The sequence below is a fragment of the Lynx canadensis genome, chromosome C1 (genome assembly GCF_007474595.2).
Source record: "Lynx canadensis isolate LIC74 chromosome C1, mLynCan4.pri.v2, whole genome shotgun sequence".
Lineage (NCBI taxonomy): Eukaryota > Metazoa > Chordata > Mammalia > Carnivora > Felidae > Lynx > Lynx canadensis.
In genome coordinates, this window is record NC_044310.1 from 70,840,519 (window position 1) to 70,856,886 (window position 16,368).

At 41.3% G+C, this 16,368-nt stretch overlaps 1 protein-coding gene across 1 annotated transcript in view; it reads right to left on the minus strand.

Moving 5' to 3' along the window:
• Positions 1-15,327, minus strand: part of CTBS (chitobiase) — a 40,259-nt gene extending 24,932 nt beyond the window's left edge. The window contains exon 1 of the mRNA XM_030324005.1: positions 14,495-15,327. Within this exon, the coding sequence (XP_030179865.1) occupies positions 14,495-14,662 (168 nt within the window). The 5' untranslated portion in view covers positions 14,663-15,327. The remainder of the gene's footprint in view (positions 1-14,494) is intronic.
• Positions 15,328-16,368: the final 1,041 nt, after the last annotated feature.

Sequence of the window (16,368 nt, forward strand, 5' to 3'; positions counted from 1 at the left end):
ACTGGAAGAACAGACTCCACAACCAAATGTAAAGAAGAGGCCACATCAAGGAGGTTAGGAAGCACTGATGTGGTCAGGAGCCAAACTGACCCACAGGACTGTCCATGCAGGTCTGGGTATCAGGGTGAGGAGTAGACCCCACAACAGGCACAAAGGACCCACACTGGGAAGACAAATGCCCACAAACACTTGGCTTTGAAAACGGGAGGGTTGAATTTCCGGAGTTCTTACAATCAAAGAGGCTTAACACTTTGAACTTAAAAAATCAGCTGGCTTGGCTCTGAGAGAGCCAGAGGGCAATAGGAAACTGTCCCTTAAAGAGACAGCACAACAAACAGCCCCACTGAGATCCAGCATAGAGCAGCAACTTGAAAAATTCCAGGGGTATACAGGAAGGAGATTTATTTAATAATCTCAAGTGTGCTGGAAGGGCAGAGACCTTTGGGAAAAATGCAGCAGGAACACTCTCCACCTAGCTTGCTAAAAGCATGCCCCACCCCCACGTGTCTCTGTAGATCTGTCCCCTCCAAGTTGGCTGGCATCAGAAGTTTTCCTGGATGGCTGCAGATCCTCTCCCACTCTGGACCAGCACAGGCCTTGCTGGCACAACACACCCCTGCCCCCATGTTCTCCTGTAGACCAGACCCCCAGTATATACAGCCTTACTCAGAGCCCATCCAAAGTAGTGCCACAAACCTGGCAGTGTGCAAGCACCCCCCACAGAGGCCGGCACCACTCCAAAGTGACTCCTGCCCTGGGGAGAGAGGAACATAACTTCACAGACCAGCATAACCATGGCCCAGCAGTGGGCTAGAGACAGACATCTGGTTGCCCCACCCACCAAAGAAAACTTCTCAAGGGACAACACAGGGCAAGTAACCTGTAGTTCCATGCTACTGCATCCCTGACAAACACCTGGTCAAACTCAACTCAAGCCAAAGGCAGCCCCAGTCTGGTGCACTAACAACACAGGGACTAAGTCCTTCCCACAACAAGCAAAATGAGCCATTGCAGATGACTGGACTGAAAGCAAACATGGCTCAGCCACAATAGTAGGGTGCATGCAACACACATAGGAGAGAAGTGCCAGGTTCTGGTGAACAAAGGATGTTGCACTGCAGGGCACTACAGAACCTCTTATTCATAAGCCCACTACTTCCAAGAGCAAAAGACATAGCTGAATTTCCTAACACATAGAAACAGACACAAAGAGTCAAAATGAAGACAGAGAAGAATGTGTCCCAAATGAAAGAACAGGACAAAACCACAAGAGAGCTAACTGAAACAGAGATAAGTAACATGCCTGATAGAGAATTTAAAGTAACAGTCATAAAGATATTCATTGGACTTGGGAAACAAGTGGAGGGACTTCATGAGACCCTCAACAAAGGGACAGAAAACATAAAAAGGAACCAATCAGACATGAAGAACTCAATAACAGAAATTAAAAAGCACACTGGAGGGAATAAATAGTAAACCAGAGGAAACAGAAGACTGGATCAGCAACCTGGAGGACAGAGTAATGGAAAGCATTCAAGCTGACCAGGAGGAGAAAGAAAAGAAAGAAAAGAAAGAAAAGAAAGAAAAAGAAAAGAAAGAAAAGAAGAAAGGAAGGAAGGAAGGAAGGAAGGAAGGAAGGAAGGAAGGAAGAAAGAAAGAAAGAAAGAAAGAAAGATAGATAGATTAAGGAAAATCAACAATATCATCAAGCATAATAACATTCACATTATAGGGATCCCAGGAGGAACAGAAAATGTATTTGAGGAAATACTAGCTGAAAACTTCCTGAATCTGGGGAAAGAAACAGATATCCAAATGCAGGAGGCACAGAGGGTCCCCCAAAAAAACCAACCCAGGGAGGTCCACATCAAGACACCTAGTAATTAAAATGGCAAGAAGTAATGATCAGAGAATTTTTAAAACAGCAAGAGAAAACAGTTACATACACGAGAAATCCCATAAGGTTATCAGTTAATTTTTCAGCAGAAACTTTGCAGGCTGGCCAGAAGGGAGTGGCATGATACATTCAAAGTGATGAAAGAGACAAATCAAGAATATCCTATCAAACAAGCCTATTATTTAGAATAGAAGGAGAGTTTCCCAAACAAAGGTTAAAGTTAAAGGAATTCATCACCACTAACCCAGCACCACAGGAAATGTTAAAGGGAACTCTGAGTGGAAAGGAAAGACCATAGGGAAGAGCAAGGAAAGCAGGAAGCCATGCACCCCAATGTTTATAGCAGAACTATCAACAATAGCCAAATTATGGAAGGAGCCCAAATGCCCATTGACTGACGAATGGATGAAGAAAATATAGTATATAAATACAACGGAATATCACTCAGTGATCAAAAGAATGAAATCTTGCTTGCCATTTGCAACAACATGGATGGAACTAGAGTGTATTATGCTAAGCAAAATAAGTCAGTCATAAAAAGATAAATGTCATATGTTTTCACTCATGTGGAATTTAAGAAACAAAACAGATGAACACAGGGAAAGGGAAGGAAAAATAAGATAAAAATAGAAAGGGAGGCAAACCATAAGAGACTCTTAAATACAGAGAACAAACAGGGTTGCTGGAGGGGGATGGGCTAAATGGGTAATGGGCATTAAGGAGGACACTTGTTGGGATAAGCACTGGGTGTCATACTTAAGTGATGACTCACTAAATTCTACTCCTGAAACTATTATTACACTATTATTAACTAACTTAGATTTAAATACAAGTTAAAAATTAAAAAAAAATTAAAAGGCAGGAAGCACAAAAGCAGTGAAATTAAGTGTATCTATAAAAATCAGTAAAGGGATTCACAAACTAACAGGATGTAAAGTATGACACCATATACCTAAAACATGGAGGTGAGAGGAGTAAAAATTTAGTGCTTTCAGAATGGATTCAAACTTCAGTGACTATCCACATAAAATAGACTGCTATATGCCTAAGAATGTTATAAATAAACCTAACGGTAACCAGATCAACCAAATAAAAAACCAGAAATATACAAAAAATAAAGAGAAAGGAATCCAAGTATATAATTAAAGAAAGCCAGAAAACTGGGGGAAGACAGTAAAAGAAAAAAGGAACAGAGAAAAACTACATAGGAACAGGGTAAAACAAGTAACAAAATGGCACTAAGGATATACCTATCAATAATTACATTGAACGGGGGCGCCTGGGTGGTGCAGTCGGTTAAGTGTCCGACTTCAGCCAGGTCACGATCTCGCGGTCCGTGAGTTCGAGCCCCGCGTCGGGCTCTGGGCTGATGGCTCGGAGCCTGGAGCCTGTTTCCGACTCTGTGTCTCCCTCTCTCTCTGCCCCTCCCCTGTTCATGCTCTGTCTCTCTCTGTCCCAAAAATAAATAAACGTTGAAAAAAAAAATTTTTAATAAATAATTACATTGAATGTAAATGGACTTAAGGCTCCAATCAAAAGATATAGGGTGACAGAGACACATTTTAGACCTAAAGACATGCAGACTGAAAGTGAAGGGATTGAAAAGCATTTATCATGAAAATGGAAGAGAAAAGAAAGCTGACGTAACAATACTTATATCAGACAAAAGACTTTAAAAAAAAAGACTGTAACAAGAGACAAAGAAGACACTATATAATAATAAAAGGGACAATCCAACAAGAAGATATAACAAATATAAACATTTATGCACCCAACAAGAGAGCACCCAAATACATAAAGCAGCAAATAACATAAAGGAAGTAATCAATAGTAATGCAACAATAGGCGGGGACTTTAATACCCTACTTACATCAATGGATAGATTATCTAAACAGAATCAACAAGGAAACAGTGGCTCTGAGTGACACATTGGACCAGATAGATCTAATAGATATACTCAGAATTCCACTCTCAAACAGAATACACATCCTTTTCAAGTGCACATGGAACATCATCTAGGATAGATCACAGGTAAGACCACAAAACAAATCTCAATAAATTAAAAAAGATAGAAGTCATACCATGCATCTTTTCTGAATAGAATGCTATGAAACTAGAAATCAGCCACAAGAAAACATCTGGAAAGACCACAAATACATGGAAATCAAACAACATACTACTAAACAATTAAAGGGCCAACCAAGAAATTATAGAGAAAAATTTAAAAATTCATAGACACAAATGAAAATGAAAATACAACCATCCAAAATCTTTGGGATGTAGCAAAAGCTATTCTCAGAAAGAGGGGGCCTGGGTGGCTCAGTCAGTTAAGCATCTAACTTTGACTCAGGTCATGATCTCATGGTTCATGAGTTCCAGCCCTGCATCCGGCTCCGTGCTGACAGCTCAGAGCCTGAAGCCTGCTTCAGATTCTGTGTCTCCCTCTCTCTCTGCCCCTCCCCTGCTCACACTCTGTCTGTCTGTCTCTCTCTCTCTCTCTCTCTCTCTCATTCTCTCTAAAATAAATAAACATTTTTAAAAAATGGGGGGAGGGTGTCTGGGTGGCTCAGTTGGTTAAGCATCGTACTGCGGCTCAGGTCATGATCTCACAGTTCCTGGTTCGAGCTCCATATCAGGCTCTGTACTAACAGCTCAGAATCTAGAGCCTGCTGCAGATCCTGTGTTTCCCTTTCTCTCTGCTCTTCCGCTGCTTGCACTCTCTCTCTCAAAAATAAACATTAAAAAAATTTTTTTTAATTTTTTTTAAAAAGAAGAAAAATCTCAAACAACCTAACTTTACACCTAAAGGAGCTAGGAAAAGAAGAACAAACAAAACCCAAAACTAGTAGAAGGAAGAAAATAATAAAGATTAGAAATAAGTGAAATGGAAACTAAAAAACAATAGAACAGATCAATGAAATTAAGAGCCAGTTCTTTGAAAAGATCAACAAAATTAACAAACTTTAACCAGAACTATCAAAGGAAGGAAGGAAGGAAGGAAGGAAGGAAGGAAGGAAGGAAGGAAGGAAGGAAGGAAGGAAGGAAGGAAGGAAAAGAAAGAAAGAAAGAAAGAAAGAAAGAAAGAAAGAAAGAAAGAAAGAAAGAAAAAGAAAAAAAGGACACCAAGTCAGAAATGAAAGAGGAGAAATAACAACCAATATCACAGAAATACAAAGGATTATGAGAATATTATGAAAACTTATATGCCAACAAATAGGAAAGCCTAGAAGAAATGATTAAATTCCTAGAAACCTATAACTTCCTGAAATGGAATCAAGAAGATAATAGAAAATTTGAACAGTCTAATCACTAACAATGAACATGAATCAGTAATCAAAAAATGCCCAACAAACAAAAATCCAGGACCAGATGGCTTCACAGGTAAATTCTACCAAACATTTAAAAAACAGTTAATATCTAGTCTTCTCTAACTACTCCAAATAATAGAAGAGGAAGGAAAGCTTTCAAATTCATTCAATAAGGCCAACATTACCTGGATACCAAAACCAGACAGACACTACCAAAAGAGAGGGAGAGAGAGAGAGAGAGAATGAACTACAGGCCAATATGTCTGATGAACAGACACAAAAAATCCTCAACAAAATATTAGCAAACTGAATCCAACAATACATTAAAAAAATTCATTCCTCACGATCAAGTGGGATTTATTCCTGGAATGGAAGTATGGTTCAATATTCACAAATCAATCATTGTGATACATCACATCAGCAAGAGAAAGGATAAAAACATATGATCATTTCAGTAGATGCAGAAAATGCATTTGACAAAGTACAACATCCATTCAACTGTCAACAAAGTAGATTTAGAAGGAAAGTACCTCAACATAATAAAGGCTATATAAGAAAAATTCACAACTAACATCATATTCAATGGTGAAAAACTGAGAGCTTTCCCCCTAAGATCAGGAACAAGACCAGGGTGTCTATTCTCACCACTTTTAGTCAACATAGTACTGGAAGTCCTAGCCACAGCCATCAGACAAGGAAGAGAAATATAAGGCACCCAAATTGGTAATAAAGAAGTAAAACTGTCACTACTTGTAGATAACATGATACTAAATATAAGAAAACCCTAAAAACTTCACCAAAAAACCTGCTATAACTGATAAATGAATTCAGTAAGATCATAGGCTATAAAATCAACATAGAGAAACTACATTTCTCTAACACTGTAACATTAGTGTTACATGTAAATGTAACATTAGTGTTACATTTCTAACACTAATAATAAAGTAGCAAAAAGAGAAATTAAGAAAACAATCCCATTTACAAGTGCACCAAAAATAATAAAATACTTAGGAACAAACATCCAAGGAGGTGAAAGACCTGTACTCTGAAAACTATAAAACACTGATGAGAGAAACTGAAGACAACAAAAATTGAAAGATATTCCATGATCGTGGATTGGAAGGGCCAATATTGTTAAAATGTCCATACTACCCAAAGCAATGTACAGATTTAATGCAATCCCTATCAAAATACCAACAGTATTTTTTCATAAAACTAAGAGAATAATAAAATTTCTCTGGAACCACAAAAGACCTCAAATAGCCAAAGCAATCTTGAAAAAGAAGAACGAAACTGGAGGTATCACAATCCCAGATTTCAAGATATACTGCAAAGCCGTAGTAATCAGAACAGTATGGTATGGCACAAAAAATAGACACATAGATCCATGAAAGAGAATATATAGCCCAGAAATAAACACACAATTATACGGACAATTAATCTTTGACAAAGGAGGCAAGAATATGCAATGGGAAAAAGAGAGTCTCATCAACAAATGGTGTTGAGAAAACTAGATAGCTACATGCAAAAGAATGAAATTGGACCAGTTTCTCAAATCATACAGAAAAATAAACTCAAAAGGTATTAAAGACCTACAAGTGAGACCTGAAACCATAAAAATCCTAGAGGAGAATACAGGCAGTAATTTCTCTGACACTGGCCATAGCATCATTTTTCTAGATGTCTCCTGAGCCAAGAAAAAAAAGCAAAAATAAACTATTGGGACTACATCAAAATAAAAAGCTTCTGCACAAGGAAGGAAATAATCAACAAAACTAAAAGGCAGCCTACAGAATGGGAAAAGATATTTGCAGGTGACATATCTGATAAAGAGTTAGTATCCAAAATACATAAAGAACTTACACAACTCAACGTAAATCCCAAATGATCCAATTTTTTTAATTGCCCATTTTTTATGGGCAGAAGACATGAACAGACATTTCTTCAAAGACAACATTGGGATGGCCAACATATACATGAAAAGATGCTCAACATCGCTCATCATCAGGGAAATACAAAGCAAAACCATAAAGAGATATCACCTCACATTTGTCAGAATAGCTAAGAAACAACAAGTGTTGGTGAGGTGGTGGGAGGAAAAGGAAGCTTCATGCACTCTTAGTGGAAATGCAGCCACTGTTAAAAAACAGTATGGAGGTTCCTCAAAAAAATTAAAAATAGAGCTACTATAAGATCCAATAACTTCACTACTGGGTATTTACCCAAATAATATGAAAACATCAATTTGCAAAGATATGTGCATGCTTAACATTTATTACAGCATTATCTACAATAGCCAAATTACGGAAGAAGCCCAAGTGTCCATCAATAGATAAAGAAGACGTGGTGTGGGGGGCACCTGGGTGGCTCAGTCAATTGAGCATCTGACTCAGTTTCAGCTCAGGTCATGATCTCAGAGTTTGTGGGACTGAGCCCAGTGTCGGGCCTTGCACTGACAGCATGGACCCTGCTTGGGATTCCCTCTCTTCTTCTCTCTCTGCCCCTCCCCTGTTCATGCTCGTGTGCACTCTCTCTTTCTCTCTCAAAATAAATAAACTTAAAAAAAAAAAAGATGTGTGTACACACACACACACCACACACAGTGGAATATTACTCAGCCATCAGAAAGAATGATATATTGCCATTTGTGACAACATGGAAGGATCTAAAGGGTATAATGCTGCCTTTCAGCCAGAACAACCATCTTCCAGTAATTCACCAAAATAACCAACACAAAGGGAAAAAGGAGAGGTACATGCTATATGTTCTTTAGACCTTTTGGAAAACATGGAGTTGTTCCCTCAGCCACATACATAGGAATCTACAAGAAAGGTGATATTGTGGACATCAAGGGAATGGGCACTGTTCAAAAAAGAACACCCCACAAACGTTACCATGGCAAAACTGGAAGAGTCTACAGTGTTAGCCAGCATGTTATTGGCGTTTTTGTAAACGAGGGCAAGATTCTTACCAAGAGAATTCATGCATGTAGTGAGCATATTAAGAACTCAAAGAGCTGAGATAGCTTCCTACGGTGTGTGAAGGAAAATGATCAGAAAAAGAAGGAAGCCAAAGAGAAAGGTACTTGGGTTCAACTGATGAAAGGCACCAGCCTGCCCCACCCAGAGAAGCATACTTTGTGAGAACCAATGGAAAGGAGCTTGAGCTCCATTGAGCTCCAAAGGAGCCCATTCCCTATGAATTTAAAAAAGGGTATAATGCTCAGTGAAATAAATCAGAGAAAGACAAATACCATATGATTTTACTCATATGTGGAATTTAAGAAACAAAGGAAAAAAGGAGAAAACAGAAAAACCTTGTTAAATATAGAGAACAAACTGATGGTTACCTGAGGGGAGGGGGATTGGAGGACGGGTTAAATAGGTGAAGGGGATTAAGAGTATACTTATGATGAGCACTGAGTAATGTATAGGACCGTTGACTCACTGTATTGTACAACTGAAATTAATAAACACTATATGCTAATCATACTGGAATTAATTTTTTTTTAAAAAACAACAAAGTATGGTTATCTTTAACAGAAGCAATTAGGCTCTTACAATCCTGAAGTGGATTTCCTTTTATTAACTGTGGGTCAGAGAAGGCAGGGGCTAAGTGCACTGGGTATTCTGTGCTATTACAAAGGGTGAGACCCTCAGAGTTCCAGTGTGGGTGGATCCGAGATTTAGAGGGACCAACAGCAGTGCTTTAGGCCAAGGTATTTGGAGGATCTCTATAAATTTTGAGAGGTGGGTCTAAATAGTGCTGTTTGAAGATGGTATGCACAATGGAAGTGTTGTAAAACCAGCCAAACCACACAGAATTATAAACACATCTGTAAAATAGTAAAACAGTAAAACAGGTTCCCTGATCACTATGAAGTTTGAGAGGGGTTCCCCAGGTATAATCTTTCAAACAGAAGCATTAGCCTGTCTATAAGAGAAAGCTTCGGTCCAGTGAGAAAACATACAAACCATTACTAAAACACATTTAGCCATGAGAGGGGAGGTTGTATAAAATCCATTTGTAGGAATAGGTTTCTCTGGATAGTAGGCACTTTGGACAGCCTCATTAACTTTTCTTTACCAAAATTGGTTCATAAATGCCATCCTCTGTCAGCATGGTTCAATGCATGTACAGCGGGAAATACGGGAAATTTCAGAATTTCTGGTAAGGCCAGATTGTTATTTGGTTCAAACCAGGGTTCTATTTTTATGCAGCCAACAATTATTATTATGGAGCCAATATTGTTTTTCCCTCTCTAGGGCCAGCTATTAGGCATCTCTTACCAATTTTTCCAAAATTATCATTTGGGAGAACAGCCTGTTGAGCTGTGGCAGAGGTTTGGCTATTGATTTCCTTGAGAGTAGCAATTTTGGCAGAAATATCAGTGAGGTGGATTACTTTGGCCTACAGGGAGTGAGTCTGGAATGCCCAGGAACCTTAAGAGTCAGGTGGGTCGACAAAAATATGGCATCTAATACATTTTGGACATAGGAGCCATTTTAAATTCTATTTCCATTGGAAGTAAGGACATCCCATTGTTTCCATAATATTCCAAAGTCATACCAACTAACAGTATAAATGCTTGTGGTTTTACCCTTGGCTACAGTATAAATTCAAGTAAAGCCATAGGGGTCAGCATGCTGGGCTGAAGTATACAAAATATAAAGGTGCTGTTTCAAGGACTTCAAAAGGAGTTGCACTAGGATATTCAGTATCATACTCATCATGTTTATCCTTTAGGTAAGAACCATCAGTCAGTAAACCATGAAAAACCTGCACTCACAGCAGTTTCATATAAATTGCCACAGGGATTCAAAGGTAATCTGTCAGCACCAAGCAGTCATGAGGGGTTTCGCCTGGATTCAAATGTAGTCCTTATTCTCAGATCAGGTGCCTCAATGATCAAACCTGAGTTTGAGCAAACTGCAGTTTTTCTTTGTAGACTTTAAGTCCTTTGAAGTCCAAAAGTTTGAGGGGCTTCTGGGTGGCTCAGTCGGTTAAGCCACCAACTTCAGCTCAGCTCATGATCTCACGGTCTGTGAGTTTGAGCCCCACATCTGGTTCTGTGCTGACCGCTCAGAGCCTGGAGCCTGCTTTGGATTCTGTGTCTCCCTCTCTCTCTGCCCCTCCCCCACTCATTCTCTGTTTCTCTCGCTCTCAAAAATAAACAAACATTAAAAATAATAAAAAAAAAATTTAAAAAGGGGCGCCTGCGTGGGTCAGTCGGTTGAGCGTCCGACTTTGGCTCAGGTCATGATCTCACAGCTCGTGGGTTCGAGTCCTGCGTCGTGCTCTGTGCTGACAGCTTGGAGCCTGAAGCCTGCTTTGAATTCTGTGTCTCCCTCTCTCTCTGTCCCTAACCCACTTGCACTGTGACTTTGTCTCTCTCAAAAATAAATAATAAACATTAAAAATTAAAAAAGTTTGAACAGGTATATTCTTCCTGTGAAGAAGTTTGAAAAGAGGAGCAGAAAAGCAAATTGTCTACATATTCTAACAGGATAGAGCCTGCATAAAACTTTATCACATCCAAATCAGCTTTTAAGTTTCATGAAAAGTAAAAAGGACTGTTCAAGAAACGCTGGGGCATCACTGTTCAGGTATATTTTTCCCTTCTTTCCAAGTAAAAGCCAAAAGATATTGGCTATCCTTACCAGCTGGAGTACTAAAAACATGCCGCATAGATCAATTACTCACTTAAGAATTTGCTATCAGTGGGAATTGATGTTAGTGGCATGTGGGTGTTAGAAGCCACAGGGTGCCAAGGAATAACAAGGTTATTTATTGCTGGCAGGTCCTAGACAAACCTCCATCCTCAGACGTTGGGTTTTCTCATAGGTAAAGAGGGGTATTACAGGCCAAGAGCAGGATAAGGAAGCCCCAAGCCTTGTAATATCCTATAATGGGCTTGATGTCTCCTTGAGAGGCTTATTTATAGGGTGTTAATTATACGAGAGGGTTTAAGAGATCTATTTGAATCTTGATGGGAGGTTCACTGTGCATCTTGCCGATGTCAATTGAGGCTTTTGCCCATAAAAAGGAGGGTAGCTCAGCCAATAGAAGCTAATTTAATTTCCCTGACTGGCTTTTATTACTATTGTCAAATTCAAGAATTATTTCCCCCTTTTGGGAAATATTTTGGCATGATACTTATCTAAGAAATCTCAGCCGAATAAATGCATAGGGGTGGAATAACTAAGGAGAAAAAGGGTATGTCTCCAAGGGCCTAGACAAAAGGGAAAAGGTTCAGAAATAGGATCCTGTTGAGGTTTTTTAGAGATACCCACTATTTTAACTGTTTTAGTGCTCTAAGGCACTGCTTTGTAGCAATAGGGTTAAACCCTGAGAGCGTAGCTCTGGAGTCAATAAGAACAGAGAGATTTTCATTCCCAGTCTGGGCAGTGGTTTCTCTGAAGCCAATTAAGAGGGAGGATTGAGAAGAGCCCTTATAATTCCTTGGAGATCTGTCACTGGGAATTAAGAGGACATTGGAAAGACCAACTAGAAGGCTGAAGGTACCTGCAACACTTAAATTCATAAAAATCTTTTTTCCCCAATGTCCTGGCTCTCTGCAGTAACAACAGAAACTAAGGGTTGGTGTTTTTTTTGTTTGTTTTGTTTTTTTGTTTTGTTTTGTTTTGTTTTCATTTTGTTTAGGGGGCTTCATTTGCTGGAGTTGAAAATTGAGAATTTTAGCAGTCTGTCTTTTAGGTGATTCATCTAATTCGCTCGATGTGAGCGAGCAGATTTGCCAAATTAACTAAATCTCTAATGGTGAGTTTCCTGTTTCATCCTGATCCTTTTAACTAAAAGAGAAAGATCCCAGGTAAGCCCACTAATAAACAGAACTAAATGCTACCCAGGTAGACTCAACATCTAAAGAAAGAGGAAAAAATTCTTCAAATACAATTTGGAGTTGATTGTAAATAGTCATGAACAGGTTCATCAGGCTTCTGTGTGGAAGCCTGAATCTTGTTTCAATTAGCAGGTTTAACAAAAGCTACCCTAATTGCTCGGTAGAGATTTCCAGTGAGTGTTCTACCCTGTTGCCAAAAGTTAGGGGTTTCTCTAAATCACCTTCAGGATGTTACCTCGGGGCGAGTTTCATCCAATCTTTGGCCTGGTCCTCACCACCAAGCAGGTGAACTAATTAATATAAATCTGAGAAATGAAGTTAAGTCTGAAAAACGATGCTAAATTCTTCAGCAAATTTATGGGGGTCGTCACTCACTTTAGGAAACTTCATGACTCACACACAATTCGGTCTTAGTCCAGGGAAAATAAGAAACTTGGGTTTTATTTAGATCCTCAAAAGACTTAACTTTAAAGAGGAAGGTTTTAACAGGCTCAGGAGAGGAAGGAGGGGAGAGAGATTCCTGTCTGCAAAGAGGGAGGGGAAAGGGGCCTCAGAAGCCATTTTGATTCCTTTCAATTGTTGGTTTGCCTCAGTTAGATTAGAAATAGTATCTTGAAAAGAGGCAAACTTAGAATCCTGAAAACATCTGGGAGCCTCAGGGTACAATTTAATATAAGCATTCCATTCAGTTTTTTGCTTTGTTTTAGAGCCTCAGCTTTCTAATTTAATTTTGAGTAAAACAAGTTTGGGGAGATAGAAATTCCCCATAACAGCCATTGATGTTCTAAATTTTGGTTATGTCAGTCCATTTAGTTATAAATGCGTGCAGGGAGGGACCATTGTTTTAAAACAAAACCAGCCAGAGTCTGGTGGGGGGGGGGCACCCTCAAAGCATTCTGATGACTGGAATCCCATTTCATGGAGGTTTTTCTCTAGAGCAAAGAGAAAAATTTCTAAACAGCAGTTTTAATAGATACAGCCTGGTTCCAAAAGGAATCAAACCAAAGGCCAGCACAGTTCCAATAGAAACAGTCCGGTTCCAAACAGGAGTCCCAGCAAAGGCCAAATGAGTATTCTCATACAAAGGAAAAAAAAAAAAAAAAAAAAAAGAGACAAACAAACAAAACCCAAGGCCTTAAAACAAATCCCAAATAATGTCTGGAGAATTCAAACACAAAGCACGGAGCTCGAAATCCAGGATAAAACTTACCCTCAAACCCCAGGGTGGGCGAGAAAGCAGTGAACCCAGGCTCTCTGGGTACCAGCACCCATTTGCTCACCACCTTCAGAGCTGTTGCGGGTCTTCTCTAGATCCCACTTCTGCTCACTAAGTAATATTAACCTTGAAAATAAAACTGCCAGCTATTTTACCAGCAAAAAAAAAAAAAAAAAAGTTTTTTCGGGAATAGCAGAGAATTGCAAACCAGGACAAACAGGCTACAGCAAAACCATAGGCAGATCCACAGAACAAAGGAGAAAAAAGTACTCTTTTATGGAGGAAAAGAAGAAGTTAGGAAGGCTGTTAAAAACACTCAATCGGAGTAAACTAGGAGTCTGAAGTATAGTGGCCTTTCATTGGCTAAGTTGTAACGACGTCTCATTGGCTGGGCTGTTGCCAGGGGGGAAGAAAGCCTTTCTTCCCCCTGCTAGGGTAGTAGAGTGGTATCCACAGGCGAGGTGCCCCAGCTCTCCTCGTTGACAAGGAGTGGTCGAGTGTGAGAGCTCCCCCTGCTTGGCCTTCTGACTCCATTCCAAAGGTGGTTTCCTTCCGATTTTCACAGGACTAAGTCTTTCCTCGTTCAACAGGAGTTCAACCAGGAGTCATCAAACTCTAGGTGTCACGTGGTTTTTCATCCTGCCTGCCAAAGGGTGTTTGATTACGGTTCCCAAAAGCCTTAGACATTGTTAGGTGGGCGAAAGGAAAAATTAAAGACCGATTTTTACCGCCCTTCTTGGGTTGTTTTGAGGTACCTAACAGAAAGGGCTGGTAGATAGGGAAAAGCAAAGGTAAGCAGAACATCCTGCCTTCCAATGTACTGTTGTAGGGCTGAGATTCTTTCAAACTAAATATTCATTTTCTTGCAAAACGATGGAACGTGCTGCTTGGGAAATACCTCATCATCCTACTTCCTTGCTAGTGTGCCCAGAGTGCCACCCGAGGGGCACAGCAGGGCAATGAAACAAATTTGCATTTGAGGTCAGACCTGGGTTTGAATGCCTGCCTGCCTCTTTTGGGCAGGCACTAACTGTGAGACCTGGGAGGCTACTCAACCTCTCTGAGTTTCCTCATCATCGGCTGAAGGCAGGCCCTCAGGGAGTGGTCAAGGTGGGTGACTACACCCACACCACCTCTTCTTAGGGCTCAGTTTTGCTTTTCTTACAGGGCCACGAGGACCCGACCTGGAGGGGCAGGGGAGAGGCACTGACCTCGAAGTCAGGGTGGTGGCGGATGGGTTGGCACAACGCTGGATCCTGGCAAGGGCAGCGGGCCCCTGCCCAGAGTGGCAGCACCAGCAGCGGCAGCAGAGCGAGCCCAGGAATGCCACGTGGCCGGCGGGCTTGGAGGCACAGGCGACAGAGCAGCGGCAGGGCCATGACGGCAGTCACTGCCCGGCAGGAGTACGTTCCTCCAACTGGTGGCTCAGGTCCAGCCTCTCAGCAAGGCGGACCCTGCCTCAGGGCAGAGGTGATGGCGTGGGAGGGGCTGAGCAGTCTGGGCCACTGGGGACATGAAGGTCGGGTGAAGGAGAAAGGCCGTGGTGAACATCTCCCCTGGCAAGCCAGTGCCTCATGCCCCCAGCAGACCTGCTGACTCGATCAAGTAAATATCATCACTCCCTCAAACTCACAGACACCCCCTCAGCACTCTACGCCTGTCTTTGTGTCGTGGCCTTTGTACTCCTCGTGCAGTATAAACGTGGAAGCAGTCCCCCAAATGAGAAGCAGGGGGCTTTGAAAGAGATGACTGAGCAACATGGTTGGAATGGTGCAGGTTAGGGAGCTCTCCTGGCGTGCTCTGAAACCGGCCCCCATGCACAGAGGGCGGGGAGAGACCAAAGACCGAGGCAGCCACTCCAGGTTGCTAGGTGGCAGTTTTAACAAAACAGCAAAGGGAACTTACATATGAGGCTCGTCTTGGACAGCAGCAAGACGAATGGATCCCTGTGGCTGCCCTCCACGTCTTAAAAAGCTTATCAAGAGGCCCTAACTGGGCTCAGGCACATAATACCTTGCAGATGTTTTTACCACCACATCACCACCTCAAGGTTATGTCCTTGGAGCAGCCTCTGGGAGCAGGAAAGTCAAGCGGAACCTGTATTCCAAGGACAGGGGCGAGGGTGAGGAGCCTCAGAGTGCTCACAGGTCAACGGGCGGGCGTGTCTTTTTGATGACATTCCCCAATGCGCCACCCTCAGTAACAGGCTCTTACAATCTCACATGCCTGAATGGTCAGCAAGGGGTTTCATTAACGTGGAGGTGGCTCTTTTGATGGCTATCTGCTGCATCGGAGGAGGATGCCACAGCAACAATACAGGCACCTGTTAGAGAAAACACAGATTAAGACAATAATTCCCCAAATTAGTGACACCTCTTTCTATTAAGAGCCCTAGGATCCAAGCCATTGATTTATTCAATCTTCTAGCCTGGGGTTGGATCACTCAGGGCATTTTCACCTGTGTCCTCATGTGATTCGGTAAAGATCTACATTAGCATACTCGTAAGGTATGAGCTCAGAACATTTTGGTTTGATAATGGCACAGGCACCTCCTTGTGAGGTAGTAATAACGTCCAAGGACATCCTATTTCAGAAGATAGTTTTGCTTGGGGTGACTCAGTCAGTTAAGCGTCCAACTTCGGCTCGGGTTATGATCTCACGGTTCGTGAGTTTGAGTCCCGCGTCGGGCTCTGTGCTGACAGCTCAGAGCCTGGAGCCTGCTTCAGATTCTGTGCCTCCCTCTCTCTCCCTGCCCCTCCCCTGCTCTCACTCTGTCTCTCTCTCAAAAATAAGTAATAAACACTAAAAAAATTTTTTTTAAAAAGAAGACAGTTTTTCTCACTAGAGTCATTTCAGTGTTCAGTAAGGACAGGTTTTTTTTTTGGTTTTGGTTGTGGTTTTTTGGCTATCGTTCAGGGAGTGCTGACTGAATTTTTTAGTAAGGGCTTCTGTGTATGCTATAATATCCTCCAGGCCTATGGAGGGAGCAAAGACAGTAGCCAAATAATCAAACCAGTGAAAGACAGTGTCTACCTGGCCTTGAGGAGAGGGAGGCTGGCAGCTTTAGGAACCTGACTCAGTTGTG